The 20,106-nt window shown below is 53.5% G+C and overlaps 1 protein-coding gene across 3 annotated transcripts in view; it reads right to left on the minus strand.

The window, feature by feature from the left end:
• Positions 1 to 632: 632 nt before the first annotated feature.
• Positions 633 to 20,106, minus strand: part of LOC116940042 (paired box protein Pax-6-like) — a 95,853-nt gene continuing 76,379 nt past the window's right edge. For all 3 annotated transcript variants that reach the window (XM_032949289.2, XM_076065424.1, XM_032949291.2), the window contains 7 exons: positions 16,949 to 17,120; positions 8,984 to 9,139; positions 8,521 to 8,603; positions 7,401 to 7,563; positions 4,600 to 4,697; positions 2,730 to 2,865; positions 633 to 1,717 (listed from right to left, as the gene is read on the minus strand). In XM_032949289.2, coding sequence (XP_032805180.1) covers positions 1,632 to 1,717; positions 2,730 to 2,865; positions 4,600 to 4,697; positions 7,401 to 7,563; positions 8,521 to 8,603; positions 8,984 to 9,139; positions 16,949 to 17,120 — 894 coding nt within the window. In that variant the 3' untranslated portion in view covers positions 633 to 1,631. The remainder of the gene's footprint in view (positions 1,718 to 2,729; positions 2,866 to 4,599; positions 4,698 to 7,400; positions 7,564 to 8,520; positions 8,604 to 8,983; positions 9,140 to 16,948; positions 17,121 to 20,106) is intronic.

Consider the following 20,106-nt stretch of genomic DNA (forward strand, 5'->3'; position numbering starts at 1 on the left):
GTTGTTGTTGTTGGTGTCACTGTACGAGTAGACGTGTTTTGTTGGAGCCATTGTTGTTGTTGTTGGCTCGGCAAACCAAGCCTCCACTGCCACATCAACCAACCCACCCTCGCGTTTCACCGCCAGCCTGGGGAACCCCACAGCTGCCGAGTATCGGTTCACCACCATACACAGGTGCGCGCACCACCACCACGAGACAGGTGATTCCACATATTCCCCCTTCACCACCACCCCCCACCCACCCGACCCCCAACCCTGACCACCTTCTTGAAACCCCCAAGATAAGAGATTATCTCCGCCTATCACCAACAACAATAGACAACCGTCACATGTGCATATCCTCAAAACACCACTTCCTCCTCCATCTCCACCTCCCCCACCTCACCACCACCACGCACTTTGGCTAAAGTCCATCGAGTCTCAGCCGCGTGCGTGGGTCCGGCGTGAATGTCGAAGCACGTGATCCGCAGAGGCAGCGTCCCTGTGACGTGACCCCCACACGTGACGTGTCCCTGTGACGTCTCTCACACGTGACACGTGTCCCACACGTGCCTTCTCGTCCAATAGAAGTCATCTTTTTGAGAGAGAGAAATAAAAACTCGTCTGTCCGTTTTGATGTTTGTTTTGGAGGGGGGGGGGGGGGGGGTGCAGTACCATCCGCTTGCGTCCCCCTTCTTCAAATCCGGGGAAGGGGGAGGTGGTGGAGTTTTTGTTTTTGTCTCCGAGGTGGGGGCGGAGGGAGGGGGGGGCTCCCGAAGTTTGCGATAATTCGTGGGGGTCCCCTTCGCCTTGGTCACTGTTCAAATCTTCTTGGGCAGGAAATCTCGGTGGCGGAATGAATGGATGGACGAAGGAATGAGTGAGTGAACGAATTGAAAATGTGATTGAACGAATGAGGAATGTGTTGGACGAACGATTGAACAGCTGATTGGTTTAATTAAGGAACGAGTGAATGATTGATTGTACGGTTAATTAAAACGTGCATAACCTGAAGGGTTAATCAACCAAATTAGTTATTCGAGGAATGAATAAATGGTGGAATTGGAATATTTCTCTGAATGACTGACACTAAGTAATGGGTTTGAGCGCACGGTTGATCTAACGAAATAAATACATTATTTTTTGCAATAAGTTATTGAGTTCATAATTAGCGACTCGTTAAGAGCATTACACCACTCCGTCACTTGCACTGCGGCAGTGAGAGATGGCGACGGCATGTCTTCATCCAGCAGTGGATCGATCAGGGCTGATGGCCACGATGATGATGATGATGATGGAGACTCAATAATGTAAAACTTAAACATTTACGTTTGGGTAAATGATTGAACTTATACGTGACTGAACAACGAATGAATGGCTGGGTGAACACACGATTCAGTGAATGAAGAATTACGGAATGATTGAACGAATGAATCAACGCATTCCGCAGTCGGAGGAGAAAGTTCAGCCCTAGGTGGGAAGGGGTTGACGGATCACGAGTTCGCAGGACGCCGGAGTCACGGGCGGGCAGGCAAACAGGCAAGACGCAGTCGGGCAGGCAGACGGCTAGACAAGCAAGTAGGTAGGCAGGCAGGTAAACAGGCAGGCAGACAGGTAGGAGGCAGGGGTGGGTAGGCTGGCACGGGCAGCCCTCACTGCAGCCTGTGCCAGTACTGCGTCAGGTCGGGTTCGCTGCCCGGGACTTGGACGGGCACCGACACCCCCGGCGAGATGAGACCTAGGGAGCGCAGAGACAACATGCGAGGTCAACGACGTCCACGTGAATCACTGATTGGCCGTTGTCGTCATCACGTCTGATGAGTTGTCGTCATCACCGCCGTCACCGCCATCGTGGTCATCGTCGCTCTAAGCAGATTCTTATTCTTGTCGTACGGCTGCTGATGTCGACGCAGAGCAGCAACTACGATTTCACATTCAGGTGGTCAAGCGCAGACAGCCGCGTCACGAGAAGCGGAGTGGTGTGTCGTCGCTTTGACGTCCCATTCGTATTTGTGGATCGGGGGCATTGCCTCGCTATACGTTGTCACCACGGTCTCTGTTCTGGATGAACGCAGTCGCACGCCACTACTACTGCAGAGTTGTTCATTTTCCATTTGTGCATGAAGTAGGTATCTGCATCTACTGCTGCCATGGTTTGTGCATTGGATGCGGATGATGATGATGATAATCAGCTTCATCGTCAGGCATCGTCCTCAACGTGAACAGGCATCGTAGTAGACACGCCAAGTCTCTGGGAGGCTCAACCGAGACACGTGGGCGGTTCAGCCGGCAGCCCCTCCCATCCGGCAGCCACGCCCACAAAGATAAAGATCCCCCGTATAGCCTTGACAGACTCTTGGAGCAAGGGCTGTTAGCGAGCAGCACCTATGAAGGCCGTCACGGCACACGAGGGGGTGGGAGGCCAGCAGCACGCCGGGCCGCCTTTGTCTCCGGAGTGGCGATGTTTACTAAACATCACACCAGGTACTCATTTGAAGCTGAGTCGACATAGGGGAGGCCCAGAACCGGTTTTAGGTAATGGTCACTGGTGTTGGCCGTGAACGGGAATCGAACTCGGGTCGCCGAGTTTGTAGCGCAGCAGTAGCGCGCTAATCGCTGCGCCACCACTCCCCACTCTTACATAGCCACGCCTACTCAGCCACTAGCACCGCCCACCACTCAGCCTGGCTGGGAGGGTTATTGATGCTCATGATGACGTTGACGACGTTGACGATGTTGTTGTTGTTTACCTGTGGACCCCGCGGGGCCCATGCTCTGACTGCCCACGTGGCTCTGCACGTGGGGCGGGGTGTAGCCGTCGTAGCTGCGCGCGCTCACGGGGCTCGTGGGCAGCATGCACGAGTAGCCCTGGCTGCCCATGGGCGCCTGTACACACACACACATACACACACATAACACACATACACACACACACATAACACACACACATACACACACGTAACACACACACATACACGTAACACACACGTAACACACACACATACATACACACGTAACACACACACACATACATACACACGTAACACACACACACACATACACACACGTAACACACACACACATACATACACGTAACACACACACTTAACACACACACATACATACACACACATACACACACATACATACACACACATACACACACGTAACACACATACACACACATACATACACACACATACACACACACACATACACACACGTAACACACACACACACGTAAACACATACACATACATACACACACGTAACACACACACACACGTAACACACACACATACACACACGTAACACACACACACGTAAACACACACACACATACATACACACACGTAACACACACACACGTAAACACACACACGTAACACACACACGTAAACACACACACATACACACATAACACACACACACGTAAACACACATACACACACGTAACACACACACACGTAAACACACACACACATACACACACGTAACACACACACGTAAACACACACATACATACACACACGTAACACACACACACACGTAAACACACACACACATACACACACGTAACACACACATACATACACACACGTAACACACACACACACGTAACACACACACACGTAAACACACACATACATACACACACGTAACACACACGTAAACATACACACATACATACACACACGTAACACACACACACGTAAACACACACACATGCAAACACACACACACGTAACACACACACACACATACACACACGTAAACATACACACAAAGAGAAAAAAAGATTCCCCCATATAGCCTTAACAGACTGTAGGGGCAAGTGCTGTTAGCGAGCACCTATAAACATACACACACGTAGCACACACACACACACACGTAACACACACACACACACACGTAAACACACACACACGCGTAAACACACACACACGTAAACACACACACACGTAAACACACATACACACACACGTAACACACACACACACATACGTACACACACACACACACGTAAACACACACGTAATACACACACACATACACACACGTAAACACACACACACGTAACACACACACGGATACACACACGTAACACACACACACACACGGATACACACACACACACGGACACACACACACGGACACACAAATACACACACGGATACACACACACGTACACACACACGCACGTAAACACACACACACGTAACCACACACACACATACACACACACGTAACACACACACACATACGTACACACACACACACGTAAACACGCACACATGTAACACACATACACACACATACACACACGTAAACACACACACACACGTAACACACACACGTACACACACACACGTAAACACACACACGTAACACACACGGATACACACACGTAACACACACACACGGATACACACACACACACGGACACACACACGCACGGACACACACACGCACGTACACACACGCATACACACGCACGTACACAACACCCTCTCGCGTGCCGTGCCGGCCTTCATAGGTGCTTGCTACTCGACAACAGCACTTGCCCCTACTTGTCTGTTAAGGCTACACGGGGGAGCTTTGCCTTTCGCGTGAACTCACCTGCATGGGCAGGTTGTTAGCCATGGAGAAGCTGGGCATGGGTGGCAGGGCGCTGTACGAGTTGCCCAGACTCACGTCCGTCCGACCCAGCATCGCACCTGTGTGAGGGTGGGGGGTGGTGAGGAGGTGGTGAGGAGGTGGTGGGATGGGAGGGACGAGGGCGTGAGGATGTGGTGGTGAGGCCATCCATATATACAAGCACAGAGACAATTTCAACCGAGAAGATGGATTCTGGCTCAGTAACCATTGGAAAGACGTTTTAAACCATTTCGGTTCTTAATTAATTGTATTTTACGGTGACCGTCAGACCGCAGCTCTTTCGCTGACATTGCCTCTTAATACCTCTCACACCACGGTTAATGGTATGGTTTATAACATGGAGTATAACAGCGCATTGTGGCTGTCTCTCTCCCTCTTCCATTCCCAAGCATGGATTGACTCGTCCGTCTGAACGGGGCTCGTTCGCTGTCCGTGGTGCTGACGTTGATGGGAAGAAAAACCGCGATTTGTCGCAATATGGCATTGTGATATATAACGACTTATTGTTGGTGGCTCAGCTGATTGTAGAGTATATAGAGTTTATTGATAACATTGAGGTAGTTTATATTTTGGTTTTCATTGGTATTACTATATGGTATTCATTATATAGTGTAGTGTATACCCAGTTGCTTTGTGATTAAAAGCTCAGCTTATTGAAGAATGTATTAAGTACAATTATTATATTGATGTAATATAGACTTCGTTTTTTCTCACATTGGTTTACTGTATGATAGTTGGGTAGTTGGAAGCCCTTTAGCGTCCATATACTAAATGCCTCTGTTGATATGTAAACTTTGACTTTAACACAGCTATTTTTTGTCACAAGCGAATCCCTAGCTATTTCAATGCTAAATTCTCCTGCTTTCTAGGTCATTCACACCTATCACCGAGCTTAAAAGACGCCACGAATTTCAGCAGCACTCATTGAAGCACTGTCGTCCCGACAGTTCTGTTCTTTCACCTGAAGAAGGCCGCTTGTGTTGTGGCCGAAACGTCGTGAGAATTTTATTGTCTTATTTTTATTTTATTCTCATTCTACGTGACTTTACCGAAAGAACCAAAGAAGATGTGGTGGTGGGAAAGAGGTGAGGCGAGGAGGTAGTAAGGAGGTGGGAAAGTGATTTCAACAGATCTCTTCATGCACGCCAGGGACTCACCTGTTACATTGTCTGCATTTTACAAATATCGCACACCGACTACTCTGATCGTTAGGGCTATTGGTGTGTATAGTATTTATAGTATCTATACTGTAACTTGACTCTAGATACAGTGAGGGAAAAAAAGTATTTGATCCCCTGCTGATTTTGTACGTTTGCCCACTGACTAAGAAATGATCAGTCTATAATTTTAACGGTAGGTTTATTTGAACAGTGATAGACAGAATAACAACAACAAAATCCAGAAAAACGCATGGCAAAATGTTATAAATTGATTTGCATTTTAATGAGGGAAATAAGTATTTGACCCCCTCTCAATCAGAAAGATTTCTGGCTCCCAGGTGTCTTTTATACAGGTAACGAGCTGAGATTAGGAGCACACTCTGAAAGGGAGTGCTCCTAATCTCAGCTTGTTACCTGTATAAAAGACACCTGTTCACAGAAGCAATCAATCAGATTCCAAACTCTCCACCATGGCCAAGCCCAAAGAGCTCTCCAAGGATGTCAGGGACAAGATTGTAGACCTACACTTGGCTGGAATGGGCTACAAGACCATTGCCAAGCAGCTTGGTGAGAAGGTGACAACAGTTGGTGCAATTATTCACAAATGGAAGAAACACAAAAGAACTGCCAATCTCCCTCGGCCTGGGGCTCCATGCAAGATCTCACCTCGTGGAGTTGCAATGATCATGAGAACGGTGAGGAATCAGCCCAGAACTACACGGGAGGATCTTGTCAATGATCTCAAGGCAGCTGGGACCATAGTCACCAAGAAAACAATTGGTAACACACTACGCCGTGAAGGACTGAAATCCTGCAACGCCCACAAGATCCCCCTGCTCAAGAAAGCACATATACATGCCCGTCTGAAGTTTGCCAATGAACATCTGAATGATTCAAAGGACAACTGGGTGAAAGTGTTGTGGTCAGATGAGACCAAAATGGAGCTCTTTGGCATCAACTCAACTCGCCGTGTTAGGAGGAGGAATGCTGCCTATGACCCCAAGAACACCATCCCCACCGTCAAACATGGAGGTGGAAACATGCTTTGGGGGTGTTTTTCTGCTAAGGGGACAGGACAACTTCACCGCATCAAAGGGACGATGGACAGGGCCATGTACCGTCAAATCTTGGGTGAGAACCTCCTTTCCTCAGCTAGGGCATTGAAAATGGGTCGTGGATGGGTATTCCAGCATGACAATGACCCAAAACACACGGCCAAGGCAACAAAGGAGTGGCTCAAGAAGAAGCACATTAAGGTCCTGGAGTGGCCTAGCCAGTCTCCAGACCTTAATCCCATAGAAAATCTGTGGAGGGAGCTGAAGGTTCGAGTTGCCAAACGTCAGCCTCGAAACCTTAATGACTTGGAGAAGATCTGCAAAGAGGAGTGGGACAAAATCCCTCCTGAGATGTGTGCAAACCTGGTGGCCAACTACAAGAAACGTCTGACCTCTGTGATTGCCAACAACGGTTTTGCCACCAAGTACTAAGTCGTGTTTTGCAGAGGGGTCAAATACTCAATTCCCTCATCTCTACCCCGCCCCCTCCCTGGACCTGCCTCTGTCGCTCGCTCTGCTGACCGGGGCGCTGCACCGCACTCCTCACCTGGGTGCATGCCAGGTGCCGAGGGCTGCGGGATGGGCTGATAGACGGTGGTGGAGAAGCTCGAGTTGATGGGGATGTGGCTCGGAGCGTTGCTCGCCTGACGCCTCTGGTTCCGCAGCTTCTCCTCGCGCCGCCACTTGGCGCGGCGGTTTGAGAACCACACCTGGGGGGGGGGGGCGGGGGGGCATGGGGGTGGGGGGGTTGGAGAGTGACCCAGGGTAGCAGGGAAAGGGGGGGGGGGGGGAGGATGAGTCGGTGGGTTGATTTATTGGACTATCTGATGAGCGAATGTGTGAATAACCGAGTTCGTGTGTTGGTTGATCCGATAAGTTGATTAATTGGTGGGATGGTTGAATTATTAGGTGATTGTTAAGTTGATTTGGGTGATTATTGATTGATTGGTTGGTTGATTGTTTGATGAAGTGATTGATTGGTAAATTAATTGAATGGTTTATTAATTACATGCTTTCTTGGTGGATGGATATTTGGTTGACTGATTTATTAATTGGTAAATGTTATACTAGTTTTTTTGCAATTTGAAATTCCACAGCCCTATGCCAGGGATCGCTTATATCCATTTTTATAAAGGATAGACAAAAAAACTACTTAATGTCATGCAATATACTGCCTCACCTGTACGCCTGTAACTCATCAGTCACCTATCACTCATCACTCACCTGTCACTCATCACTCATACGTCACTCATCACTCACACGTCACTCATCACTCACCTGTCACTCATTACTCACACGTCACTCATCACTCACCTGTCACTCATCACTCACACGTCACTCATCACTCACCTGTCACTCACACGTCACTCATCACTCACACGTCATTCATCACTCACCTGTCACTCATCACTCACGCGTCACTCATTACTCACCTGTCACTCATCACTCACACGTCACTCATCACTCACCTGCCACTCATCACTCACCTGTCACTCATCACTCACACGTCACTCATCACTCACACGTCACTCATCACTCGCCTGTCACTCATCACTCACTCATCACTCACACGTCACTCATCACTCACACGTCACTCATCACTCACACGTCACTCATCACTCACCTGTCACTCATCACTCACACGTCACTCATCACCTGTCACTTACCTGGATGCGCGCCTCGGGGAGGTCGATCTTGGATGCGAGTCGCTCACGCGCGAACACGTCCGGGTAGTGAGTCCGCTCGAACTCTGGGCAGGTGAGCAGTGCAGGTGAGGGGAGAGACAGGTGAGACACAGGTGAGTGAAGGGACAGGGCAGTACTAATACCGCTGTTGATGATGATCATAATCATGATTGCGCTGCTGCCAAATACTGCTGCTGATGATTACGATGATGGCGACCCGACTGCTGATGTTGCTGACGATGATGATAACTGCTGTACCTCCTGCTCCTGCTCCGATGATGACGCCGATGATTGCCGACGATGATTACAATCCAACCGCCGACGCTGATGATCACGATGACTGCCGCTGCCGCTCGCCGCTACCCTTGCCGATGATTACAATCCTGACGCTGACGCAGCTGACGACGACGACGCTGATGGTGACGACGCTGGCGAGGGACCTCACCTTTCTCGAGGGCCTCGATCTGCTCCTGGGTGAACGAGGTGCGGTTGCGCTGCAGCTTCCTCTTCAGCTGGAGCCGCATCTGCGCGTCCTCTGAGTCGTCGCTAGCCGAGTTGCTCAAGCTCGTGTCCAGGCTCCCGTCGTGGGACGCGCACCCGTCTGCGGGGGGGGGGGGGAGGTCACGCGGGGGGGTCACACGGTCAGTCGGAAGGTCACGAACGCCACGAAGGTCCAGTTAGGTCGCACTGGTTGTACACAGTGCCGGATGAAGCTAGTGCGAGGCCTGTAGCATGTGTTATAAAGTGGCCCTAAATTAAAAAAAAACACGTAAATATTAAAACACACAAATGTTTAACTTGCGTAGTAAAGTAAATTGTATTTTTTCATTTGCTATACAGCCAGATAATACGACAAATCGCTAACCTTAAACACCCAGTCGTTCATAAAAGTTGAAGGCGGTATAGTACTATAGTAATAGAGCGAGTGCAGAATCACTGAACCGGAATTGATAGCTTGAAAGCATTTAGCGCGGGGGCCTTGAAAGTGCGGGGCCCGTAGCTACTACATGCGTAGCTGCTACATGTGTAGCTACTTGTGCTACATGTGTAGCTACTTCTGCTACATGTGTAGCTACTTCTTCTACATGTGTAGCTACTACATGTGTAGCTACTACATGTGTAGCTACTTGTGCTACACGTGTAGCTACTTGTGCTACATGTGTAGCTACTACATGTGTAGCTACTACACGTGTAGCAACTTGTGCTACATGTGTAGCTACTACATGTGTAGCTACTACACGTGTAGCTACTTGTGCTACACGTGTAGCTACTTGTGCTACATGTGTAGCTATTACATGTGTAACTACTACACGTGTAGCTACTTGTGCTACATGCGTAGCTACTACATGTGTAGCTACTACACGTGTAGTTACTTGTGCTACACGTGTAGCTACTTGTGCTACACGTGTAGCTACTACATGTGTAGCTACTACATGTGTAACTACTCCACGTGTAGCTACTTGTGCTACACGTGTAGCTACTTGTGCTACACGTGTAGCTACTACATGTGTAGCTGCTACACGTGTAGCTACTACATGTGTAGCTACTACATGTGTAGCTACTACATGTGTAGCTACTTGTGTAGCTACTACATGTGTAGCTACTTGTGTAGCTACTACATGTGTAGCTACTTGTGTAGCTACTACATGTGTAGCTACTTGTGTAGCTACTTGTGCTACATGTGTAGCTATTACACGTGTAGCTACTTGTGCTACTAGGATAATCCGGCACGTGCTGTGCAGGCTAACGACGCCTCTGGTTACGCACAAACCATGGCGGCAGATCCGGATACCTGATGATGTACAAATGGTAAATAAAAAAAGAATCCAGCAGCATTGGTGCAGCTGCGGTCATCCAGGACAGAACGTAGTGCAGCGTGTAACGACGCAATGGCCCCGACCCACTAATACGAAGGAGACATCACAGCGACGCTGCTCCTGACGCCGTTGTCTGGGCATGAGCACCTGGCTGTGGAATCGTAGTCGCTGCTCTGCGTCCTCATCAGCAGGCCGCACAAGAATAAGGCCGGTTGGGAAGTACTACCATTATTATTGTGAGTACCACGCCTGTTTGCCCAGCTGTTATATAGAACAACGAGTGTTTTTTATTGTTGTCGTGATTATGAAGCCTCACTGAGTTTCAAGACTCCTTTCCAAGAGGGTCCTGCCAGGCTTTCGTAGTACGTGGGTGGTGATGTTGCCGCTGCTGCTGCTGCGTGTTAACCCGATTGAGTAATGTGCGGTGCGATGCTTTCATCATGTTTTGGCCCATAGCAGTTACAAGGTATGGTTTTGTTTTTAAAGCTACAGGAGGAAACCCATGCAGATCAAGTTTAGATCATAGACATTACTGCCCAGCCCGAGCTATCTCCATATATATAAGGCAAAGTTTTGAATGTGTCTGTTCAAAATGTTTAGCGTACTTCCCGACATGCAACAAACTTTAAATTTGCCATGTGGGTACTTTCCAGACTGTACACCATTGCAAAAAATGTAAAAATATACTTTTGTTTTTTTTTGGGGGGGGGGGGAGCTCAATAATGCTTATATTTTTTGCACGCCAAGTGAGCTGTGACGTCAAATCTGTCACGTGACCCGCGCATGTGGAAGCGTAACGCATTGTAGTGTAGTGGGTAGCGCGCTGAGCTACGAACCCGGCGACTCGAGTTCGATTTTCACTCACGGCCACCACCGGTGACGATTATTTCAACCGCTCCTGGGCCTCCCCTAGGTCGACTCAGCCTTAAACGAGTAACTGCTGTGGTGTGTGAACATCGCCACTGGGGAGACAAAGGCGGCAGCGCGTGGTGGATCCAAGTCCCGGGCGAAGCCGGGTAGTACAGCTAGTAAGTAATAATTAGCATTGTGCTGTTCGCCTTTTGGCGTTGTTCTTTGGTCTACCAATACTGGTGGTGAGACGAGGCGATAGAGGAGGCTGTCTCTGGTGTAGTACAATCGGTGCCAAGGAGAATGCATGCCCTGTTATCATCAATGCATGGTTGTATGCATGCTGAACTTCTTTCGCACCGTACATAGCCAACTGTGCTAATCGGCGGTGCGAAATGCATGTGTGGCTTAACACAGACTCGACGCCTTGCAAGAGGCGTCCACTCGGCGTTTGAACGTCTTAACGCCCCCAGTGTTGTGGCCGGGAAGGGCAAAGCCGATTCATCGCCTTGATACCGGCAAACCCATTCCCGTAGTTTCTCTCCGTTGGTTTAGTCAGTTGGAACATTCCGAAGAAAACCCGTGCAGAACACGGGGAGACGATACCAACTCCACAACTATCCCCCTGGATAGTTGTGGAGTTGGTATGGTCTCCCCGTGCAGAACACGTGCAGAACACGGGGAGACGATACCAACTCCACAACTATCCCCCTGGATAGTTGTGGAGTTGGTATGGTCTCCCCGTGCAGAACACGTGCAGAACACGGGGAGACCATACCAACTCCACAACTATCCCCCTGTATAGCTGTGGAGTTGGTATGGCCTCCCCGTGCAGAACACGTGCAGAACACGGGGAGACTTGTGGAGTTGGTATGGTCTCCCCGTGCAGAACACGTGCAGAACACGGGGAGACGATACCAACTCCACAACTATCCCCCTGGATAGTTGTGGAGTTGGTATGGTCTCCCCGTGCAGAACACGTGCAGAACACGGGGAGACGATACCAACTCCACAACTATCCCCCTGGATAGCCTTTAACAGGCAGGAGGGGAGAGTGCGGTTCGACAGTGCCGATGGAGGCCGGCACGGCACACGAGGGGAGTGGGTCGCCAGTACCACGCCCGGACGCCTTTGTTTCCCCAATGGCGATTGTTTACACACCCCGCCTGGTACTCGGTTAAGGCTCAGTCCACCTAGGGTTCGCCGGGGGTACATAGCGCGATGCGTTGCCCACTGCACTACCACTGCTCACAGCTCTAGCTCGCATCATCATTATGAATCTAGACACGCAGGCAAAGACCCCCCGTATGGCCTTCATAGACTTTTGGGGCACGTGCTGTTAGCGAATCGCACCTATGAAGGACGGAACGGCAGAGTAGGGGGTGGGTGGGTGGCCAGCGCCACTCAACGCACATGACGCCTGTAGACAAAGGCGTCCCGAGGGTAAAAGGCAAATCGTGGCGATCGCCCCGGGCCCCGTGCTGTGAGGGGGGGGGGGCGCTTAGACGTCACAGTGTCAGATAGAATACTTCCGATTTAATTTGACGGCGTCGGGGGACCCACGCGGTGGGGTTTGCCCCGGGCCTCGCGCCCCCCCACCCCCCATGGACGGCCCTGGCGACAGCCACACGCGGAGACGGCCCCATCACCACCACCACAGTCCCACTCCACCCACTCCCCTCCACCCACTCCACCCTTCCCCTCCACCCACTCCACCCACTCCACCCACTCAACCCACTCCCCTCCCCTCCACCCACTCCACCCACTCCCCTCCACCCACTCCACCCACTCCCCTCCCCTCCCCTCCCATCCCCTCCCCCTGCCCGTCTCCTCGCCTCCACTCCCCTCCCCTGCCCCTCCCAAACCATCGTGTCGCCATGGCGCGTGTTGCCAGGTGACTTGTGAGAGTGGAGGTGTGAGTGAGTGTGGACTGGGTGGGTGGTGGTAGTCGTGGTGGTGGTGGTCGTGGTGACTGCAGGACAGGTAGCGCACAATCCCTCCCCCCCCCAGGATAATTAGGCGACCCGGGGGTGGTGCCACCCTCACACCCGGGGGGTGCCACCCTCACACCCGGGGTGCCACCCTCACACCCGGGGTGGTGCCACCCTCACACCCGGGGTGCCACCCTCACACCCGGGGTGCCACCCTCACACCCGGGGTGCCACCCTCACACCCGGGGTGGTGCCACCCTCACACCCGGGGTGCCACCCTCACACCCGGGGGTGGTGCCACCCTCACACCCGGGGGTGGTGCCACCCTCACACCCGGGGTGCCACCCTCACCCCCGGGGTGCCACCCTCACACCCGGGGGGTGGTGCCACCCTCACACCCGGGGTGCCACCCTCACACCCGGGGGTGGTGCCACCCTCACACCCGGGGGGTGCCACCCTCACACCCGGGGGGTGGTGCCACCCTCACACCCGGGTGGCACCACCCTCACACCCGGGTGGTGCCACCCTCACACCCGGGGGGTGCCACCCTCACACCCGGGGGTGGTGCCACCCTCACACCCGGGGTGCCACCCTCACACCCTGGGGTGGTGCCACCCTCACACCCGGGGGTGGTGCCACCCTCACACCCTGGGGTGGTGCCACCCTCACACCCGGGGGGGGTGCCACCCTCACACCCGTGGTGCCACCCTCACACCCGTGAGCCGCCCACCATCGCGACGAGACGAGGATGCAACCCCGCGGAGTCGATCAGCGGCGTCGCGCCGTTGGCAATGAGCCTTGCCGAGGAAATTCAAATGGGGGGGGGGCTGGACAATTCTGCCCCCCCCCCCGCTACTCCCCACCCACCACCACCACGATGTTCATAGCCCGGGTCTATGAAGATTGAGGCCACCCCACCCCCTCCCGTACCGTGCCAGCCTTCATCGGTGCTCGCGAACAGCACTTGCCGCAAAAGTATGCTGAGGCTATACGGTGGAGATTTTTGTCTTTGCGTGGCCATATTTACATATATTTGCTCGTGTGTTTATTTATTTATTTATACTGGCCAGGGTTGGCGGGTCATGGAGAGATTCATGTGAGAACTCACTACCTCTCGCCCGTGCTCCAGCTGTGTTTCACTGCTCCCTCTCGTCCCCTGTGATCCCCATCCCGCTCCTCCCGTCTCCCTCTCTCTCATGCCCTCCCCGACTGCACACTCACTCAGTAGGTCAGCCGCCTGACGAGCCACCCCGAAACGACCGTCCCTAGGGCACACGGCGAATCGGGGTGATCGGCCTGGGCCCCGCGCTTTGGGGGGGGGGGGTGGGGGCGCTTGCTTCGTCGTCTTGATGTCAAATGTAATACTTCTGGTTTAGTTTGTAGGCGTGGGAGGTTGCCATGGGAGTCCAGTTTACCATGGGAGTTCAGTTTACCATACACGTCATTAGCTCCCCAGTAGCGATGTTTACGCACCGCACCAGGTACTAATTTGAGGCTGAGTCGACCTAGGGGAGGCCCCAGCACCGGTTCAATTAATCGTCACTGGTGTTGGCCGTGAGCGGGAATCGAACCCGGATCGCCAGGTTCGTCGCGCAGCGTAGCGCTAACCACTGCACCGCCGCTAATAAACACACACACACACACAGTCACGTGCGTAACCCTGTCTTCTGATCCCCTCGTGCCTTCTACCTCATCAAACCTCCCCACCCCCTCCCCTGCCTCCCTCCCCGTCTCCCCCCGTCCCCTCCCCCAAATCCCCCGTCGCTTCAACGTCCACCCCCCTCGCTCGGCACCACGCTTCCAAACACGCCGAATCTGCGGGGTGTGCGTCTATCCCCTAAGACCCCCTCCAGCGAGTACATCGGGGGCCTCGGTGCGCCCCCCCCGGGCGAAGGGGGAGCAGTGGTCGTGGTGGGGGGGGGGGTGGCAGAGGGGGGTCGAGGAGATGGGTGGGGGGTGGGAGGGAATTAAGAGGGGGGGGGGGGCGTGACGCTACATGCGGAGTCATTAGAGAGGCGCCTCTGGGTGCTGCGTGGATTCGCAGCGCTAATTACCTCTGTGAGACAGCAAGCCCCATCGGACACACACACGCGTGTACGTACACACGTACACGCACACACACTTGTGCGTACACTTGTACACGCACACTTGTAGATATACACACACACCTGTGTACACCTAGATACTACGACGTTAAAGAACCCCACCCCCCGTACAGCCTTTGAGAGATTACTGGGCCAAGTGTAGGCGCGCCCACGACACACACGAGGGCGTGGGTGGTCCACACCACCCCCGGCCGCCTTTGTCTCCCCAGTGCTGATGTTTTTCGCAGCAGGAACTCACTTAAGGTTGAATCGACCTTGGGGAGGTCCATGACCAGTTCAAATAATCATCACGGGTGTTGGTTGACCGTGAGCAGGAATCGAACTCTGGTCGCCGGGTTCGTAGCGCGGCGCGCTAACCGCTACCCCACCGCTCCCAACACGCACGCACAGATACACGCCTGACGTACACCTGCGCACGCCCAAGGGCTCGGAGCGTCGTACCTGGGGATTTACAGTGAAGCGCGCACCTTTGGGAAGGCACCTGGCGGCTACACAACCAACGCCTACTCCGAACACTCACGCACGTAAACAAATACAAAACAAAGACAAAGACCCCCCCTATAGCCACAACACACGTTTTGGGGCAAGTGCTGTTCGCAAGCACCAATGAAGCCTGGCACGGTACACACGAGGGGGGTGGGTGGCCAGCGCCACGCCCCGGCCGCCTTTGTCTCCCTAGTGGCGGTGTCCACACATTGCACCAAGTACTCATTAGAGGCTGAGTCGACCTAGGGGAGTCCCGATAGACTAAACTAAAACTATATATATGAAAAAAACCGCCATGTAATTCGTTTTGGGACGCGACCTGCCAATCACAAATGATCGCTTGACGTCGTGGCGACCAAACGTCATCGTCGTCATCGTCGTCATCGTGTGGGAATTTTTGTTTTTTAAAGCAGCAGCCAAATCGTCTAAACGCGTGATGTTGATTATAAATGTGGAGGGGGGAAACCCCGGAGGTGACAGCCGGTACCGTGTGTCGCTTTGCTCAAATCATTTTGCTTCGACCTGGCACCACGTAACGTGCATCGAGTGCGGACTAATCGCCGTCTGTTTCCATCTGTACGGGGATGTAGTGTGTGGACCGCCTCATCCCCCTCGCGCAAGGCGTGTGTTTTATCCGGGTGGCCCGCCTTTGTCTCCCCAGTGGCGATGTTTTACACAGCGCCAGGTATTCATTTGAGGTTGAGTCGACCTAGGGGAGGCCTAGGACCGATTCAGATAATCGTCACCGGTGTTGGTGGCGATGAGCGGGAATCGAACTCGGGTCGCTGGGTTCGTAGCGCAGCGCGCTAACCGTTGTACCACCGCTCCCCACCCCATATCCGATTGGCACGGTTGGCTAGGTACGGTGCAAACGAAGTTCAACGTACATACATCTCCCTCCCTCCCCACCTGACCCCCCTCCATCTCCACTTCCACCCGAACTCACCTGGCCCCTCCTCCTCCTCCCCTGTTACCCCCCCCCCCACACCTGAACCCTCTTCCTCCCCAATCTCCCCTCGACCCACGTCTCCCACCTCCCCCCAACATCCACTTGATCACTCCTCCCCCCACCCCCCCTCTCCCCCACCCCACCACACCTGATCCCCCCCCCCACTCCCTCCTATCCACCTCTCCCCCCCCCCTCTCACCAACACACACCTGATCACTCCCCCCCCCACACCACCCCCCACACCCCCCCACCACACCCCCCCCCACCACACACCTGGCCCCTGCTGTCCCGGGAGAGCCGCGCCCGGGTACCATCCGGGTCGGGTGCCCCAGCCGCCCCCGGGTTGCTGCCCGTTGAGCATGCGCAGTTTGTCGTAGACGCCCTCCGCTCCCATGGGCTGCTTCTCGCTCGCCAGGTTGCGCAGCACGCGGTTTATGGACGACACCTGCGGGGGGTGGGGGGGGGGGTGTCAGGTGTGGGTCAGAGTGTTTGGTGGGGGGGGGGGGCGGTGGTGCAGCGGTTAGCGCTGCGCTGCGCTACGAACCCGCCGACGCGGGTTCCATTCACGCACGCGGCCAACACCGGTGACGGTTATCTGAACCGGTCCTGGGCCTCCCCTAGGTCGACTCAACCTTAAATGAGTAGCTGGTGCGGTGTGTGAACATCGGGCATTGGGGAGACAAAGGCGGTCGGGCGTGGTGCTTACCACCCACCCCCTCGTGTACCGTTCCGGCCTTCATAGGTGCTGCTCGCTAACAGCACTTGCCCCTACGGTCTGTTAAGGCTATACGGGGATCTTTGTATTTGCTTTTTTGTGATATGGTGTGTGTGTGAGTGAGGCATAGGCGTGCGTATTCGGTGTGTGTGCATTTGAGGAGAGTCCAGGTGTGTGCAGGTGTGTGTGTGTGTGTGCATGTGTGCGTGCGTGCGTGCAGGTGCTTGCGTGCGTCCACGTGTGTGCATGCAGGTGCGTGCGTGAGTGCAGGACTGTGCATGGGCGTGTGATGATGATATCGGGAGAGAGTGGAGGAGTAGGAAGGTGGATGGAGAAAAGCATAAATCACTCACTCCACTCAATTATTCAAACCAACATTTTTTTTGTTCCCAGCTTTTGGCAAAGTGCACGAACGCTGTCACCGTAATTCAAATAAAAAAATGCGAAAAAAACGTTCCGATCGCCGCGCTACGGCCGCTCAGCTGTTACTTCAATTGTGGAAGGGAGGGCCTTCGAGGAGGGCCTTCGAGGAGGGCCTTCGAGGAGGGCCTACACTGCCACACGAGGGCCTCTGCGTTAATCCGGTCCCCTGGCCGCACTCCACTCTCGATGGGCCGTCGGTCACGACCATCCCTGTATATCGGCTGCGGTGCGTGGTCTACAGGAGAGCCTGGGTCTTGCGACTGCGTGTGGATGTTTGGTCGATTCCTCTGTGAGATGGCAGTGCCCGGCACGCCCCGTGCAATGTCGCCGCGGTGGCCAGGAGATGTTAACAACCTCGCCTAGTATACAGGAGGTCGTGGGTTCGATCCCTGCCCTAACGCCTGCTGTATATTTGGAGTTTGCGGTGTCTCTCTCTCCCTCATCATCATCACGGTGGTTAGGAGATGTTGACAACCTCGCCTGGTATACAGGAGGTCGTGGGTTCGATCCCGGCTCTGACGCCTGCTGCTGTATATTTGGAGTTTTCGGTGTCTCTCTCTCTGTCTCCGCGTGGTCGCGTGGATTTTTCTCCGAGCTTCCAATTTCCCCCTTCTAATTTAGAATCAACATCACGCGTCTAGAATATTTGTCTGCTATAAATGTCCCCGTGATAAGCCACTTCGTCGCGCGATCATTTGTGGCCAGGTCGCTTCTAAAAAAGAGCCACATAGATCGGTGGGCCTCACCTGCTCAAATAAAAATAGTTTAAGAGTTAAAACGTCTCTACAAAGCTCCTCGTTCCCATATTAGGATACCACTCGGAGCAATGCACTTCCAAATCACCCAGACTGAAAGCGTATTTATACTCTTTGGTTCTTTCGGTAAATTCACGTAGGTAAAAATAAAATAAAAGCGTATTTCTTTAGAACTGCTTTTTGTGTATAGTTTGTTGGCACCCCACCCCCTCCGCCTCCTCACCTCCGATGAGAACGGTTGGCTACGTACGGCGCGGAAGAAGTTCAACAAAGTACAACAACATCAACAACATCGTCGTCATCACCACGATGCACTCTGCTGGCTGCTTGCAGGCAGAATAAAACGCAGTCCCCGTGGCGACAGCACACGGGGAAGGCGAGTGGAGTGGACGATGTAGCGCATGGAGCCACCCATATAAATCCACTGCTGGATGAACACCTCCCCCCGCCCCCCACCCACGCCACGTTGGTTCTGCAGGGAGGAGGAGGCGTCCGTGGGGGTACTATCTCCCCCCTGGCTCCGCTCCTCCAGGGGCGGCCACTGCTACGTCTGTACTGCATGCGTGTATGTACGGTGAACTTCGTTCGCACCGTACGTAGCTAACCGAGAGGCGCTGTACCCCCTCGTGACGTGGCGGGGGGCACCGCCCACGGGGAAGTATGGCAGCGGGCGTGAGAGTTACAAACAACAACAACAACAAACAAACTCGTGACGTCGGCTCACTGACGGACGCATTCATTTGCCCCGCTACCGGATTTCATTCCGCATTCGTTTGTTTGTAACCTCGGCGGTGGTGCAGCTGCGGTCACCGCTCGTCGCTGCTGCTGCTGCCTGCGGGCGCTCTGCTCACCCACTCACGCACCCTACCACTCACTCACCCTACCACTCACTCACCCTACCACTCACTCACCCTACCACTCACTCACCCTACCACTCACTCACCCTACCACTCACCTTACCACTCACCCACTCACTCACCCTACCACTCACCCTACCACTCACTGACCCTACCACTCACCCTACCACTCACGCACCCTACCACTCACTCACCCTACCACTCACTCACCCTACCACTCACCTTACCACTCACCCACTCACTCACCCTACCACTCACCCACTCACTCACCCTACCACTCACCCTACCACTCACTCACCTTACCACTCACTCACCCTACCACTCACTCACGCTACCACTCACTCACGCTACCACTCACCCTACCACTCACCCTACCACTCACCCTACCACTCACCCTACCAATCACTCACCCTACCACTCACTCACCCTACCAATCACTCACCCTACCACTCACCCACTCACTCACCCTACCACTCACCCTACCACTCACCATACCACTCACTCACCCTACCACTCACCCACCAACTCACTCACCCTACTACTCACTCACCCTACCACTCACCCACTCACTCACCCTACCACTCACCCTACCACTCACTCACCCTACCACTCACCCTACCACTAACCCACTCACCCTACCACTCACCCTACCACTCACCCACCAACTCACTCACCCTACCA

This window comes from Petromyzon marinus, chromosome 7 (genome assembly GCF_048934315.1).
Source record: "Petromyzon marinus isolate PM22_M1 ecotype Great Lakes invasive population chromosome 7, UKy_Petmar_22M1.pri1.0, whole genome shotgun sequence".
NCBI lineage: Eukaryota > Metazoa > Chordata > Hyperoartia > Petromyzontiformes > Petromyzontidae > Petromyzon > Petromyzon marinus.